The sequence below is a fragment of the Pristis pectinata genome, chromosome 11 (assembly GCF_009764475.1).
Source record: "Pristis pectinata isolate sPriPec2 chromosome 11, sPriPec2.1.pri, whole genome shotgun sequence".
Lineage (NCBI taxonomy): Eukaryota > Metazoa > Chordata > Chondrichthyes > Rhinopristiformes > Pristidae > Pristis > Pristis pectinata.
In genome coordinates this window covers 65,237,962-65,256,272 of record NC_067415.1, presented here as the reverse complement: position 1 = coordinate 65,256,272, position 18,311 = coordinate 65,237,962, and the positions used below count along the sequence as shown (strand labels likewise).

Sequence of the window (18,311 nt, the reverse complement as noted above, 5' to 3'; positions counted from 1 at the left end):
GACCATGGAAGGATCTGGACCAGGGCTTTGCACAGAGTTTGAAACCCATTTTTCCAACATGAATGTAACATACAGATAACTCTATTCATATGTCCACATTTGCAACAATGGTGCTGCGTCTGATGGCTCGTGATGCAGCTGCCCTTGGAATATAAGCAAGTAACCTCTGGGGGCTGCATGAAAGCTCAGATTCCCATCATTTAAGGTTAGCTGGATGCCATGTCATGGCTTTACAGTAGGAAAGGGGGTTTTCAGGGAATCACAGCTGCTTAGTGTGACTATACATCATTGCTTGGTTGGGACAGTCCAGACCAACAAAAATTCAGTCCCAATCCTGAGTAGTGTGACTCTGGAACAGCATTTGTCTTGAAGTCCTTCGAGATCTTTCAGTAGCTCAGAGGAAGAAACAAATGGGACCTCAGGAGCAGCACAGAAGGAATGGGATCCTGCAAGTGGCAGGATAATATACCAGCAGCATCAAATGTCCAGGGGTGTATTCTTATGGCACTTAGGAAGTTTGATACAGCTGGTAAAACTCATTGTAACAGAACAAATATCTCTGTTCTATTAAATGGTCAGACCTACTTTCTATAATGGAGCTTGAAGGATTGGTGGAACAAATAAAAACAGATGGAGATACATGAGAAAGATTTAGCTGATCTGCTAATTCCAAATTATTGTGTCCAAAAAACTCTCACTAATGAACTGAAATTTGAGCTCTGGCAGGACAACATTAGTGCTCCCATCCCAGTAACACTAGACTGTTCTCTTAAAGTGATGTTGGCCGATGTCAGGCTTTCTCATTTAAGAGCTACTTGACATTGATCTCCAGGGGCATGCACAGTCTCCCACTTAAACCTTGCAGTATTCCACTAATCCATGCTGTAGTCCTTGCGATAGCATTTGGAGCAGTGGGGTAGGCAAGCTGTTTTTTGCAGGCAACATAGCATGTTTTAATTTATAAATTTGCTCCAACTTTGATTTTGTTTTGGCTAATGCTTGGCAGAGGGATAGTCAGTAAGTGGGTGTGTTGGTGAATGAGGGGTTGAGATTGGAGCTGAGATTGGTGGTATCCCACTTCAATTAGTTCTTCATAAGAGCTCAATCAGAAAAGTGCAGTATAGCTTGTAGTTCCTATTCCCTTTCTTCCTTCTCTTCCTCTTGTTTCACCTCTTTGTAGTCCTACATCTCAGGTTTTCTCTTGATTGCTGGCACTAAAACCTGATCCCTCATAATGGCAGTGTTTTACAGATGCTAACCCTAAGCTTAATGCAGCATATCATTACAAATCTTGATGCCCATTATAAATCTGCTCACCCAATTTAATGCATCTTTCCTCCAGAGAGATGCGGGTCAAAATTGTGGCTTCAGTATGCCACTGGTCTGCCCAGTCAGATTTCTTGTAGCTACATGGTGTTCATTGTTCGCATGCTGCTTATTTCTGCAAAGGTTGTGCAGTGAATTCATGAAGCAGTCGTGAATGGCCCTTGTCATCCCCCTCTTAGTTTGTCTCATTAGCAGAAATACAGCTGGAACAACAGATTTTTTAGAATGAAGACATCATGACTTGTATCAGAATGCTGGGCACTAAGCTGCATGATGTGCTGGCCCACTCAGGCATGTTGTTGCCCCGAGGGAGTGGAGTCCCTTTGGTTTCGATACATAGCACAGTTGACATATGACACAAATGGAGCAACAGGCTGTACCATATGGAAGCTTGCAAATATTTGTGCTTGCAGCATCTGCTTCTCTTTGGCAAGAGGGAATAAAATGAAGCTATTTCTCTTTGATAAGAGAATATCAGTAACCTGCTTAAAGCAGCTGTGAACTATTTGCTAACAATGCCAGCTTCTGTTCATATCCATGTCTATTTTCAGAGCTACTGGTAAAGTGTCTTTCTAGCAGTGGTGCAACCTTTGATGGATTTCAGTGAGGATTTCCTTCGTGAAACATAGACATTTCAGACTTTGGTCAACATTCAGGTTCATGTAGGGGAATTGCTCCCAAAACACCATGGGTTGATGTGACTGTCTTCAATCCTTATTCTCAACTACTATTCCACCTCTTCCAAAAAGAAGTTTAGCTGTTTTGCTCTTTCATTTTCACTAAGGAAAAGGCTCACTGGTACTTATGTTTCTGGGAACAACTGGATTATGCAGATACTTTGGAGTCAGTAGAAAGTCCTTAAACACATGTCACACTGCTCTGTAGATACTTGAAAAGTCTGTGGAAAGCAAATGATAAAAAGTATGGAATTGGAGCAGCAACCAAAATCAAGTAACTAACTTAAAAGGTACTGGTGGTAGGGATTGGAGGGCCCTTCATGCTACTTAATACATGCTCAGCTATATGAGCTAAATGGAGGATGTCAGCTGGAACATATTGCTCTGAACTGTAAAAGCAAGAGGAAAATTGGAGGAAAAGCAGAATTGCTCATAGAGACCATTAGGGTATTTGAAGCAGTCATATTACTAAGTGTGAAGAAGCAAGAAAAAAATCTCTTGGTGGAACTCAGGACTACAAACAAGTAAAAGAGTTTGATGTGAGTTTTCTGACAGATCTTCTGAAAGTGATTTGGTTGTGCAATGCCTAAGTATGGCAATCAGAGAATCTTGTTGCAATAACAGAGTTACTATAGGAGATTGAGAAGCAGGAAATTTTGAGTCTGACTTTCATTGCGTCTCTTCAAAATTGATTTGTGGAACAGTGTCTTACTAAACCAACAAGAGAATAGGGCATACTAAATTTGGTGTAAGGTTTGCACTAGCAATACCAGGTTCATAGTGGCCATAAGTATATTGAACTCAACATTAAGCTAGAGCAGTTTAAAGTTGAGTCACAGCACAAAGTTTTAAATTTGGTAATGCAAACTTTGAGTAGTTGAGGTAAAAATACATTAGAATTCACAGAGTGGGACTGTTGATGAATGAAGCTCTAGATGAACACTAGGAGCTAGTCTAACATGTATTTCATAAATGGCAGATCTGTATGTACTTCAGAGGGAAGGGGATCTACTTGTGTACTTGAAAAACAAAACTTTGGTGAACTGAAAAACCTGGTAACTATGGATTTGTGTGACTAACATTAGTGGTGGGGAAGATACTGGAAACATTTCTGAGGGAGAGGATTAATGATCATTTGGAAAGTCAGGGCCTAATCAGACAGTCAACTTGGCTTTGTCAGTCAACATGGCAGACAAGAAGATCCTGTCTGACCAATTTGATTGAATTCTTTGAAGAGGTGACAAAATGTCTTGATGAGGACTATAAGACTAAGAATCTTGTTTCCAGACACAGAACTAAGACTAAGAATCTTGTTTCCAGACACAGAGCTAATGGAAATATGGTCACTGTATCTGCATTATCAAGCCATGTAAGTATCTTGTATTCAATAAAATCACTTAAGTGTAAGGAAGCATTTCACAATAAAAATGCATAAGTAGAGTGGTTGGACACTAATACTGTAATCTCTTTGGAGGAACCTGAATTAGTGTAGGCATTCCACACAACAATGTTTTTTATTCTCCGCAAACAAAGCAAATCAATTTCTAGCACAACATGCAGTGTTTTCTAAGCTGGGACTTGCAGAAACTACCAGGAGAAATCCTACATAGTGTGCTGTTCCATCATACCTTATCCATGACAAATCTTGGTTACAGCACAAGCTTGTCCACGAGCTCTGCCCTCAATCCACCCTGGCTATAATAAGTTCCACCCATGACTAACCCTGTACGTGGCAATAGGAGCCTGCAGTTAAATGTCACATTGATGGTTGGTAGCTCAAGGCATTGTCTTAGCCAATTATCGCTGATATTTAACTGATCTCATTGAATACAAAATACTTTTGTGGCTTGATAGTGTGGACACAGTGATCATATTTCCACTAGCTGGATTGTCTGGAACCAAGATTCTCATTCTTGTGGTTCTCTAATTTCATACAACATTAACCAATTCTGCCACCCCCCATCTAACCACCAACTTTTGCCATTTCTCCTACTACCCACTTACAAGAGGGGCAGTTTACAGTGATCAATTCACCCAACAATCAGCAAGTCTTTGGGAAGGTGGGAGGAAAGTGGAGCACCTAAGAGGAATGTGCTAAACTCCACGCAGACAACACTGGACGTCACAGTCAAACCCAGGTTGCTGGAGCTGTGAGGCAGCAGGGAAAAGCCTGGTAACTATAGACCTGTGAGCCTAATATCAGTGGTAGGGAAGGTATTGGAAAAACTTCTGAGGATGATCACTTGGAAAGGCAAGGAGTTATCAGAGACAGCTTTGTGAAAGGAAGATCTTGTCTGACAATTTGACTGAATTCTTTGAAAAGTGACAGTGTATCCATGAGGGCAGGAATGTAGATGCAAGTTACATGGACTTTAGTGAGGCTTTGACAAGTTTCCAAATGAAGACTGATTCAGAAGTTTTGGGAGCAGTAACGAGGCTCGGACATAAATGATCGGGTTTTACAGAGTATTGAGGAATAGGGGGACCTTGGAGTACAAGTCCATAGATCCTTGAAGGTGGCAACATGGGTAGAAAATGTGGTTAATAGGGCATATGGGATACTGGCCTTCGTTAGCTGGACCATTGAAAACAAGTAGGGAGGCTATGCTCCAACTTTATAAAGCCTTGATTTGATCTCAGCTGGAGTACTGCATGCAGTTCTGGTCACTGTGCTACTGGAAGGATGTGATAGTGCTGAAGAGGATGTTGCCTTAGATGGAACAGTTCAGTTGTGAAGAGAGACTGAAGAAACTAGGTCTGTTCTCTCTGGATCAGAGGAGGTTGAGGTGGCATGATTGAGGTATATAAAATGATGAGGCGTATATATAAAATAGACTGCAGGAAAGTTTTCCCTGTATCAGAGGTAGATAAAACTAGAGGACATAGATTTACAGTAAGGATGGAAGAGATTTGGAGGGAATGTAAGAGGGACCTTCACCCAGGGGGTGGTAAGTATCTGGAATACACTGCTTAAGGGAGTTGTTGGTCACTGACAGCATTTAAGAAGTGTCTGGCTGAGCACTTGAATCACCTAGACTAAGGTCCAAGTGCTGGGAAATGGGATTAATACAGAAGGGTGCCCACTGGTTGGTATGGATGTTAGGCCGAATGGCCTGTTTCCCTGCTGTATGATTCTGACTTTAAAAAGGTTCGAGACCGTGTACAACAGAAAGAATGGAAATAGAAGTGGAAAGTGATAGTGGAAATCCCAGAGTCTGAGAAAATCAATAGAGCATGACGTGGATACAAAATAGTAATCAGCTTTGCAAAAAAGAGGATTTGTAGATACTTCAGTCGAGACCTTCCAAAACACAATTGATTCAGGATTATTCTGTTTGATTAAAAAATTGTCATTGTGAGAGAGAAACCAGAAAATGATAGAGTTACTGTACTGGTCTCTGTTTTGGGAAAGTTGTAACAATCTGTTTTTAGGGATAAGATGCGCAAGTCCTTGAACAAATAGAGGCTGTCCAAAATATGCTAGTGTGGATTTATAAAATGTACATCATGTTTAACCAACATTCCTTTTTGATAAAGGTGACCTGTGATTTATAGTCTGGGCCAGCAGAGAGTGAAAGCTGCTTCAAATAAATCTGTGGTATCCTGCCAAATAGGGATGATGGAGAAACAGGGTAAATGCTTCATAAGGATAACCTTGTAATAGAAAGTATGAGTTCGGATGAAGGTTAATTGACCTGAAACATTAACATTTTTCTCTTTGTAGGTGTTGCATGACCTGAGTGTTTCTAGCAATTTCTGTTTTTATCTCAGATTCCCAGCATCTGCAGATTTTTACTTTTCAATTTCTATTTAAAGCAGTTGATTTGCTTTTGCATGTCTTCCACATATTCCACACCTCTAAGTTTTTAAAAGAAATAAAAGCAGGAAGAGGCCACACTGCCCCTTGACACTGCTCCATCATTCAATAAAATACTGATCATACATCGTAAAGACCATTTTCTCCCTGATCTTCCTACTAAAATACAATATCAAGTTGACTTGTGTTGTTCTTCTGGTATCATACCTATGTGGCAGGCTAGCCACAGATTTATTTGTAACAGCTGTCTTGTTCTGCTGATTCCTTGATTTTGTAAGTATCAAAAAATCTATCAATCAGAGGATTTACAACTTTCCAGGCTAGAAAAATTCAATGACCTGCAAGCCTCTGTGTCAGGAAATTTCTCTCCTTCTTACGACTGAATAGGCAACTGCCTGTATTGAAACGAGCAGCAGAGATAATGGCTTCTCAAAATCTACTCTCTCTATAGCTCAGAGTTTTATAGTTTCAATGAGATCATCTCTCATTTTTCTAAACTTGATCTTCTCCCCTTGAACCCCATCATCTTAATAATCAGTCTGGTGAATCTAAGTGTACCACCATCAAGGCCAGTGCAGTAAGTATATCTTTCCGTGGGCGTGAAGATCAAAACTGCACTTTTGTGCTCTTGGGCTACAACTTCTTTGCAATAAAGGACAACATACTATTTGCCTTCCTAAATGTGTTCTTTAACTATGTGTTAACTTTGTGTATTTTGTGATCTCTCATACCGACATCCCTTCATACATAAACATAGAATAGTTTCTCACCATTTAGATGATGTATATATCTATTCTTCTTTCCCATGTATATAACCTCACATTTCCACATTGCCCTACATCTGCTTTTTCCTCACTCAAAAAGTCTACATCTTTTTCAAATCATTGTATCTTCCTCGCAGCTCACTTTCCTACCTAGTTTTATATCGCCAACAAAATTAAATTATACTCTATCCTTTCATCTAATTAGTTACAGCAAATTATATATAGCTGTGGTCCAGTACTTACCATCCACTTTCATTTACCAGCACAAGCCTGTCAACTTAAAGAAGATCCATTTACTCCTAATCTCTATACTTGTCAATATATTGTCTCCAAACCTGTGTACTGTTTTTTTTTGTGTAACAGCCTTTTTGTCTGATTCGTATCAAATGCCTTTTGAATGCCAGAGTCATCCCATCTACTTTTTATCCCTTGTTCACCCAGCTACATTTGTGATATGACTTCCATTTCATTAAAGCATTTCAACTCTGTTTAATCATATTATGATTTCCTAGGTGCCTCTGTGTAATTATAGTGGGATGAATCATGCTGACTGGTGGTTCATGTGCAGTGAAAGGCAGAAATCCAAGACAAACTGGAGGTCAAATGTTGGTTGGTTCCCCGTGACACTGAACTCACCATTGAGTCCAACAGAAGGTCATTGCCTCCAGGTTAGCTGGGAAGGACTGCTTAATTTTCTGAGCAGCTACAAATGGAAATGAATATTGTGCAATCATCAGGGAACATCTCCACTTTTGACATTATAATGGAAGAAGGTCATTGATAATGTAGCTGAAGATGGTTGGGCCTAGAATACACTCCTGAGAATTTCCTACAGTGATACCTTGGATCTGGGATGATTTATCCAGTATGATACAACTACAAGCACCAACATGTTTTCCCTTTGAAGTGCTTTGAAATTTATGGCGGTTCCTAAGTACCACGTCCAATCAAACACTGTCTTTATATCAAGAGCAGCCGTTCTCACTTCACATTTGGAATGCTTCACATTTGGACCAAGACTAAAATGAGGTCTTGAGCTAAATGGCTCAAGCGAGCCCTAAATTGGGCATTTCTAAGAAGGTAACTGATCTACTTGACCCAATGCCTGACATCATTTTGTTTAGAGTAGAATGACTGGGTTATGGTTAGTTGGACTGGACTTGTCCTGTTTTGTGACAGGATATACCCGAGCAATATTCCAGGGCAGACGACTGTATAATGATACTAGAAACTCCTTGGCTAGAGGCAACCTAGCTCTAAAGTGCAAGTCTTCTATACTGCAGCTGGGATATTATCTGGTCCCATAACCTTTACTGTATCCAGTGCTATCAGCTGTTTCTTAATATTACACGGGCAGAATTAAATTGGTTGAAGACTGGAGACCTCATGAGGAAGCCAGGAAGGGTTATTCGTTGGACATTTATGGCTGAAGATAGTTCCAAAGCCTTAGCTTTGTCACTCACAAGTTTAGCTCTGTCAATGTTATATATCTGTGTATTCTTGGAGACTCTACCTTTCATCAGAAGTTTAATTATGACTGCCATTCACATTTAGAGGTGGCAGTAGACTGCCTTCTAGGTTTGGGATTTTTAGTCAATGCCCCTGGATTACTATTCTGGTAATTTAGACACTGCAACAATACAATGTAACATTCCAAAAGGATTGGAGACAGACCATGAGTAAAGAGCACATAATTGCACAACTCCAGCACTGAGCTATCAGGTTTCTGACTATTTTGCAGATTTTAGGTGTTTGCATTTATAGTTACTAATGCTGCACTGTACAGATTTTCACAAGGAACCTTTGTCCTTGGTACATTCTGTCAAACCTTGAGTTAAATGTGTAGTGTGTGTAATGATATGGTCTTAGTATACAAATATAACCAGCTGGTTGTATTTAACCATTCCTCAAAGGCAGGGTGGGGAATTCTTGAATATTCTGTCCTTCGGTGGCCAAAGTAAATGGTATTTAATAACTATAACAGCTGATTAGTTGCTAAAATAAGGGATTTGTACATATGTCATCGAAATTCTTTGAAAATTTAGATAAAGAAAATATTGTCTATGAAGCTTAGCAAGTTTAGTTGGTGAATGTTCATCTCTGATCTCCTTAGATTCTATGAATGATGAAGAGTTGAAACATTTTTTACATTCCATTGTGATCAGCTTACCTTGATCTGTTTGGGAGGTCATTAGAGCCAAGGTGTGGTCCTGGAAGTCCAAATGACCAATATTTACTCTAACTGAATATGTATTTCTTTGCTGCACAAGAACTCTGAAGTTTTTGCTTTTGTCACTTCTCACTATTACTGTCTTCTCCGATACTTTCAATGTGTTCCGAATTTATAAGATAAGCAGCAATACCTAATGACGTCTCTGATGAACAAGACCTGTGGCTTTGTGAAACACCACAGCACTGTCCTTGGAACACTTTTTATTAATTATAGTTTAACACATCAGCTTTAGAAATGTGATAATTTTATGCAGTTTATTGTATTCTGTTAACATTTATAGACTAACTTGTCAGCCATGTTCAAGAATCTACCAGTCATGTATAAATCAGCAAAAATCAGTAAAATTCACAAGTAGAAAATAATCAAAAAGTTAAGAAAAAACTAGAGATGTGGTAAATCTTGGTAGTGTAGCGGTTAGCGTAATGCTATTACAGTGCCAGCGACCCAGGTTCAATTCTGGCCACTATCTGTAAGGAGTTTGTATGTTCTTCCCATGTCTGCGTGGGTTTCCTCCGGGTGCTCTGGTTTCCTCCCACATTCCAAAAACATATGGGTTAGGAAGTTGTGGGCATGCTATGTTGGCGCCGGAAGCGTGGCGACACTTGCGGGCTGCCCCCAGAACACTCTACGCTAAAGATGCATTTCACTGTGTGTTCCAATGTACATGTGGCTAATAAAGATATCTTATCTGAAATTAAACAGAAAATGATGGCTAGCATCACTTAAAGGAAGAGTTTGCTACATAGTCAGCCTGGATGAATTAAAGTAGGGGATGCCTTGTGGGTGCAGTCGGCAGTGGTAAGCATTATATAATCGAGGTTGATTTGGGGTGGGGGGGTGGAGATGGACAAGGCTCATAGATCAGGAAAGGTTTTACGAAGTGGGGATATCAGGGAAAGGGAGGGGATTCATGGATTGGGGTTCATGGGAGAAAGATGGTGCAGAAGAGTGGAGTAAAGGTCGAGGGATTACATTAAGGAGCTGGTCATGGCTACTGTGGCTCCCCATAATACAGTGCGAAATGCCTCACAGATGAAGAGCGCGATAACACCACACTCTGAGACATCTGTTCACATGTCCTTGGACTGGAGAGGGCGTGGCAAAGGAGGGACTCAGCTGTGACTGCCCATCCAAATGAAGTGGTGATATCATCTTATTTCCCCACAGTATTGGGTGACTAAAAATAACAAAAAAAATTGATGTTTCTTTTACATTCAGTGTTATTTATTTATTTCCCACACAAAATTCTGTAAGAGCGAATTTTATTCCTTATCTAAATTTTTGTGGACCTATTTCTGAATTCCATAAAGGTGAATTTTCTGTTACCTGAATAGCCATAAAGTCATGTCGAGTTTATTATGGTACTTAATGTATGGTACAGGTATAGGTATAATGGTACAGGTACAGTGGTACAGGTATAATGAAAAGCTTGTGTGCGGTAGCATCGCAGGCACGTCAGTTCAGACAGCACACAATATAAATTATAGATACATATATTATACAACGTGGGTGTCCCCTTTGCTATTTTCCATGTATCCTTTTATCATGTAATAATGGATTCTAGTATTTTCCCCAATGGATATTAGTCTAACTGGTCCATAATTCCTTGTTTTCCCTCTCCATCCTTTCTTAAATAGTGTGTCACTAATACACCAACCTCTATTTCATAGAACTGAATGTTTCACATCTGGATTTAGCAGCCAGCAGAAGAGGTCAGGCACTCTTACAAGGGTGGGAATACTCTCCATCATTTCAACTACCATTATTACATCCTTCAAGCACAGTGGAATGAAAAACATGGGAAGTGATGCTATCCTTGCATCCATTCTTCTGCCGCACAATGCCACCAGCTCCACAGTCCCATGACCAAGCTTTGGCACATCTTCTCTACAGGCTGTCTTATGGTGTAAACATACATCCCCCAGACACAGTTCTGACTTTTTCTTTTCTCTGAACCAAAAGGTGCAACTTCACCAGGCAGTTAGAAGAGAGCCTAAAATGTATCCTCAGTTGATTTAACACTCCCAGCCAGCAACGCAGGTCCTGATACTTAGTAGCTTACAAGTGAGCATAATGACCTCATGCAGAGCATAGCCAAGGCAGAGAGAAAGGAAAGGGCAGGCAGCTGCTTGTCAAGGTGCTTGTTAAGGTTTTTGTTTTGCTGCAGAAGATCCAGATGATGATTAATTGGGGCATATTACAGAGGAAGGCTGCGCAATTTTGGGCATGCACAATTCAATGCTTGATGGATCAGAGCCTGCCAATTAACCTGGATGTAAAAGCAAGGGGTAAGGAGGAATCCAGCAACATCTAACTCTACAGAGAGCTTGGTAAATATCTTTAGTGCATGGAAATGGTCAAATACAAGAACGTAGTTATGAACTTAATGATAATGGTTGAAGTCTCAGCTTCCATTGCTGCAGGAAACTGACCAGTGTTTGGTTGTGGAAGTTGAGATATCCACCCTGTTGGCTCAGCTGGATGTCTTGCAAGAAGTTATTGCTGTAGTACAAACCCAGACTCTTGCCAATATGGCTGTGGATGCTATTGTTCTAACGTGCTTACAGGACCTCTGCCCAAGCCACAGATTATAGGGTTCGGAGGAAGTGATAATTGCCTTCATTGGAATTTGAATCTGCTGACTTCTGAGGATGTTAATATTTATAATTCTGTTCCATTGGTGCTCTTGCTGTTGCTTGTATGTGATTCAGCCCAGTGTGCCAAGTTAGTCCAAGGTCAAACATTCTAAGCCCAGACTGACCTTATCAGATGAGAGCTGCTCAAGAACTCCTCCGACGTTCACTGCAGACAGTCCCCAGGTTCCTGAAAACTGTTCATAACCCGAACTGTTTGTAGGTCAGGAATGAACAAAAACAGTGTGTGGGAGGGGATCACAGAAACATCTGTGATGGGAGGGTGAGCAGGCACGGGCAGAGCGACCGCCAGCTGGCCCCACTGACGTTGAGCGAGCTCAGCATTTCCCGCTCTGCTGGGCTTGACCCAGCCCCCAATTGTTGTGGCCTGGTGGGGAGTGAGCAGGTTGGGAAATGTCCTGTTCCCACCAGGCAGAAGATCCCCGCAGCAGCTGACAAATCCACTCAGTCCTTCCTACTGGTCTGTCAAACAGTCACTCGTGTGTATGGAATGTCCATAAGTCAGATGCTCGAAACCTGGGGAGGACCTGCACTTTTTTTTCCACTGAACTGTAGCCTTCCACCAGCTGCAACCACTGGGGCAGTACTACATAGGAGCTACAGGATGGACAGACACAGAATAGATAGGCATTAAGCAAATGCACAAAGGTGATTAGTATAAGTTTGTATGCAGTTTGATGTATTTGAGTTCTGAGTTTGGTTTGGGATATTTATAGAGTCCTATGGTCAGAGAGAGATACAACATGGAAACCAGCCCTTTGGCCCAACAAACTGCTTTGACCAATAAGTACCCACTTGGATAATGAATATGATTTGGAATAGTTACAGACTCATTGCGAGACACCGCACGGAAAGCGGTCCTTCAGCTTACTGAGTCTGCACTGACCTTTTTACATTGTGGCAAGAGCAACTGTCAGCAATGGTCAAAGTCGAGTTTATTGTCATATGCACAAGTACACGTATGCGCAGGTGCAATGAAAATATACTTGCAGCAGCATCACTGGCATATAGCAATCAGATAAGCAGTATTCACAAGAAAAACATAAATTAATCAAATTATATACAACTTTTACAACAAAGAATGGTGGGAAGAGAGTTGATAATTAGGGAACTGGAGTTGATGACTGGAGAATTGGAGTTGTGTTTCTTGGTGGTGCAATCCTGTGAGTTGGTCACAAGTAGTCTGGCCAGAAAGCCATTGGCTGGGTTGCCATTTCATTTTCCTCCTACTCCTCCTCCTGTTCCTCTTCCTGGGAAATGGAGGTTAGGTTTTATTGATAGTATAATCATGTGCTCTGAATCTCAGCTCAGGGTCATATATGATACCAGTATTTAAAATTATAATCATCCATTTCTCTTTCATGGAGCTGTCAGGGAGAGGGATGGAGTCACTGATAAATGGTTTTGTGTCGTGAAGATGACATAGGCTTTTGTCTTCCTGGTATTTAGCAGGAGGAAATTCTGCTTATTCACTGTTTTATGTTACATGAACAGTCGAATTATTTAGATGCAATGGAGGAATAAACAGGAGGTGGTGGTGAAGTAGAGGAGGTGACCTGGAGATTGATGTGTTGTTGAATGACTTATTGAGGGGAACATGCAGATTGACAAATAGGAAGGAGCCAAGTCTCTCAGTAACTCTGCCTGGATGGGAAGAAAAGGCATTTCATGTGATACCCATGACTGAATTGATGAGATCAAATGAGGTGAGAGAAGTTCCAGAATAATGGGCAATCATTGGGATGTGGTTGCACAGTGAACCTGGTCCAAGGCTAAACACTGGTCAATAAAGCTGAAGAAATTATGTGGAGCATCATTGATCATGAGCAGTTGATGGCCCAATAACCATGAAAAGGTGGTTTTTGAGAGTGTTATGTTTTTGAGGGAGATGGGTTGTATGGAAGTGGAGGTGTTTGTGAGAGGAAAACTAAATTCTTCATTTCTTTCCAGAGGCAAAGCAAACAATGGCTTCTGCTCATATGAAAACATTTAAAATTACAGCCATCGGATACATTTTAGTTTCAGTTTTATTTGGTTCTCTCATGAGTTTATGCTGACTATCCATATGCCATGAATGGCAGTGTCTGGAACCCATTGGATTCAGTAGATTCTTGATCTTCTGCATCAGAATACAAAGCATTTCATATTACCATGTTGAAGTTCTCAGCAGAACAGTAATTGCTCAAGATTGATATACAGTTGATGTTATTAATTCACTATAGTTCTATAGTTTGCTGTGTATTTACACATATCAAATTGTGCTTTATCTGTCCAAAAGATGTTTGAAGGATGAGACAGAGTTCCAGAATTTCTGTTAATATCTCACCACAGTTACTAGTCATCACAGGCATGGGTAACATTGAGACAGACTGAGTCTGCTGCTAAGAATAATTTTGAAAGTTATTTGTTTTTGAAAGATATCTGCTCACTAAGATTTAGAAGCAAATTTTTGACTCTGCTCCAACATCAGACTCATGGTCTCCAGCAATGAGTTCGGACTTGCTTGCTGCGCCTGGCTAGATTACACTGGACATTTGAATGGCTGCAAGGGAGAAGTATAATTTACATTCTTTGAACTAATTGAGTTTGCTTTAATGTTTTTGAAGAGATTTTTTATGTTAAGTTTTTTTTCTATTTCTTTCTTTCAATAGTCTTTCAATATTTTTGAATTGTCAGGGACATTCAGAAACATTCCAGGTTCCTCCCAGGCTTGGCAGAAATAAAACTAACTGGCATGGCTTAGCCAGATGACAAAGTTTTTAAAGGCCTTTTGTTGGCTATTCAAGTGACACCATTAAAACCTTGCTGTTGTGAAAGCCTTGCCATTGTGGATTGGGATGGCTTTGGACAGCAAATCAACACAAGTGGATCTGGAAAAGTTAAGATTTTACTCAGTACGACAGAATAAAAACAACTTTTGCAGATCCACTCATGTTGATTTGCTGTCCAGAGGTCAAGTGGGTACTCATTGCTGGGAGCAAGTTGTGGCCCTACACTTAGAAGTGCATCTCATATGACCACTTCAGGTCTTAAGTCATTTGTAGAATTCAAAATACCATTTGTTCACAAAAATTTGTCAAACTGAAGCATGTATTTCAGAAAGGACACTGCAGGATACTGATTATTGAATCAAACTGATGAATCAATGAAAATCAAGAAAACTGCAGATGTGGAAATTTGAAATAAAAAAATGCTGGAGATACTCAGCAGCTTGGGCAGCATCTGTGGAGAGAGAAAGGGAATTAATATTTCAGGTTGATGACTTTTTATCAGATTATTGGTGAATTCCTCAACTTGGTAACAGACCACCAGCCCCAATTGATAGTTATTGTGTTTCTCCTGCATGCAATCACATTTTGAAAGTCAATAGACTGGGCATTTCACCACTGAGTTGTTACTTACGTGACTTGCAAAAGTACAAACTACATCATGGATATAATTCGAGAGAATTAGAAATATTGATGATAGTAATGCATCATTACTTCATCGGTGTTACAGTACTGTAGTCTTTGGTTACACATTCTTTTATTTCCTTGGGCAGTTATAGATGAATTGGAAACAGCAGATGGTTTTAATCATTACATTTCTAAAGCATTGAAAATATGCTTTCTGAAGTAAGCACCAATTTGTTTCTCTTTTATTAAATTAGCCTGGGGCATTGCCTCTGCCATATGTTCACAATTATATACGTTTTAATAGCTGAACTGAAATAATCTAGTAATAAGAACAAAGCAATATAACCAGTATTTTATTTTAAGAATTGCTTTTAATGTTCAGACCATTTTTTAATCATTTCAAGTCAATCACATTTACTTTCTTTACAGGTAAATAGAGCTTGTGGACATCCTGTTAGAAAACCTACACAGTCTTCAGATTATCAATCAGATCTTTACAATGATAAACATGGACTGAAAATCATTCATAAAGAAAATGAGGAACCATTATCCAGCAGGCGAAAGTAAGATCCAGTATTGAAATTTACACTTAATTTTTTCTGTACAAAGTGCAAGTGAAGGTTAGTGAAATCTTTTTAAGAATTAGATTACAATATTTAAATTCAAGTTTTTAGAAGGCTCAAAATAGCAGGAAGTTTTCATGTTACCAGAGTACTAAAGGCAAGCAAGAATGATGAACTGAAGGAAATAATTGTTCGAAAAAATATTACATGATCAGTTAGAGAGACTAAAAGTCGATAAACACCAAGGACCCTATAATCTATGTGCCAGAGTTTTATGAGAGCTGGCTTTAGTAAATGCTTTGGTTATCATCTTACAAAATTCCACAGATTCTGGAGTTATGGATTGGATGGTGGCAAATGTAGCCCCTCTATTTAAGAAGGGAAGGGGAGAGAAAACAATGAACTGCTGACCTAACATCAGTTGATAGGTAAGTACTGGAGTCTATGGTGAACGATGCAGTAACACCTTGAAAACAATAATAGAATTGAGCAGAATCAACATGTATTTCTGAAAGGAAAAGCATGTTTGTCTAATCTGCTGGAGTTTTTGAGGATGTGACCACTAGGATAGATAAGAGGAAACCTGTAATTAAATTTTCAGAAGACTTTCAATAAGTTTCAATGCAGGAGGTTGGTCAACAAATTTAGAACATGCCCTGCCGAGGGTAATATACTGGCATGATTGAGAGTTGAGTGTAATATACTGATGTGGATTGCAGACAGCACAAAGCTGGGGAAGAATGTGAGCTGTGAAGTGTATGCAAAGAGGCTCTAAAATGATTTTGACAAATTGAGTAGGCAAAAGCATGGCAGATGCAGTTTAAAATAGACAAATATGACATTATCCACTTTGGTCCTAAAAGCAGAAAAATAGATTATTATCTGAATGGTGACAGATTGGAAAAGGAGAAGGTGTAATGAGATCTGGGTGCCCTTATATGCTGACATCACTGAAAGCAGACTGTGAAGTGCAGCAAGAACTAGGAAGGTAAATGGCCTTGATCGTAAGGGGATTTGAGGACTGGAACAAGAATATACTGCTATAGCTATACAGTGCTTAGTAAGACCTCATTTGGAGGTTAGTGCATAGCTTAGATCTGCTTATCTGAGAAAGGATGTTCTTGGTGTGGAGAGTGTGCAGTGATGGTTTACAAGACTGCTTTCTGGGATAGCAGGACAGATGTATGATAAATTGGATTGATTAAGGTTATATTCAATGAATTTTCAAAGAATGAGAGGGGGTTTTGTGGAAACCTATAAAATTCTAATAGGGCTAGACGGCCTTGATGCAGGAAGGATGTTCCTGATGGGTGGAGAGTCCGGAACCAGTGGTTCATGTCAAGAAATGGACTGAGACAGGAGTTCACCAGTGGCAGGTGAAGCTGTGAAACTCTTGAGTACAGAGGTAGGGCAGAAGGGTGTAGGGGAGTGTGGTGCAAGTCATTAAATATTTTCAAGAAGGGGGTAAATATAATTCCTAATGCCAAAGTAATCAAGGGTGATGGGGAGAAGGTGGGTCAGTGTACTGAAGTGGATGATCAACTGTGTTCATGTTGGATGTGGAGCAGGCCCAAAGGGCCAACTTCTGCTCCTGTTTTCTATTATCTATGAGCATTGGTTATCATACAGAAGGCAAAGAATGGGGGAATAAATGGGATCTTTCTGAGATCGACAGCCTGTGAATAGTGTGATATTGCAGGGAATGGTCCTCAGGGCCTCAGCTATTCACAACCTACCTCAACAATTTGGGGCATTACATTGGTGTAGCGAGTTGATCTGCTGCTGCACAGCTCTGGCAACCCTTGTCAATCCTGACGTCTGGTGCTGTGTGATTTTGCACATTCTCCTTGTGACTACATGGGTTTCTTCTGGTGCTCTAGTTTCACCAACTTTCCAAAGCCGTGGGTTGATAGATTAATTGGCCGCAGCATGTGGCTGAGTGGTTGAATCTAGGGAGAGTTGATGGGAGTGAGGGCAGAATAACATGGAATTAGTGTGGGATTAGTGTAAATTGGTGCTCAGCATGGACTCATTGGGCCGAAGGGCCTTTTTACATGCTCGATGGCTCTATGATTTGACTGAGGGGACAAAATATTATATTTCGGAGTTGTTGTTGATACTAAATGAGGTACAATTGTGAGGGGGGAGGAGGATGTAAAAAGGCTTCAAGGGGACACAGACAAGCTGAGTAGGTAGACAAGCATTACCCAAATTAAAGCCAGATGATTAGTGAAAGTGGGCTTGGATACATATGAAAACCAGCTAACTTGCTTGCACCATGCACTGCAGTTATGTCCTCTTTGATGAAGTGGTCAAAAGTATTTAAAACACCTTTCAACTTCACATCATCTGAAATATTTCAAAACTATAAATCTGGTACAAATAATCAAATGCCAGGGAATTCAGTGGGTAATTGCATTCACTTTGAAGATGATCTTGACTAAGGTTTGATGGACAGCTTAGAGCACAGTTTAGCTGAGCGTGCATAGGTCAAACTCTTAACAACTCCAGACTTCAGTTTTGAAAACGGGAGTAGATTTGCCAGTGAGTAATGTGAAAGAATTTCAGACAGATCAGGATGCAGATATGAGACCACTGGACAGTAACAGCAGTGTTGACTGTTGTCTTCATCAGGACCTGGTCATGTGAAAGCCAAAGACAGCTTCAGTGGGAAACCAGCAATCTATGTGTATCTGAAAGTAGGAAACCCACTGGTCACTTAATTCCAAAAGACAGATGACCAGATAGCAATGCTAAGGAAATCCCATAGCCTTAGTTTGTCCATTCAGAATAGCCCTCAGCTATAATTACAGTAAAATATGACATTTTGCACAACTTTTCAAATGTAGACCAAATATCGTATATTAGGATCTGCAGTCTGT

General features: G+C 40.2%; 1 protein-coding gene across 4 annotated transcripts in view; it reads left to right on the top strand.

Moving 5' to 3' along the window:
* Window positions 1–18,311, top strand: part of gpc5a (glypican 5a) — an 803,385-nt gene that overhangs the window by 112,429 nt on the left and 672,645 nt on the right. For all 4 annotated transcript variants that reach the window (XM_052025912.1, XM_052025910.1, XM_052025909.1 and 1 more), the window contains one exon: window positions 15,296–15,429. In XM_052025912.1, the coding sequence (XP_051881872.1) occupies window positions 15,296–15,429 (134 nt within the window). The remainder of the gene's footprint in view (window positions 1–15,295; window positions 15,430–18,311) is intronic.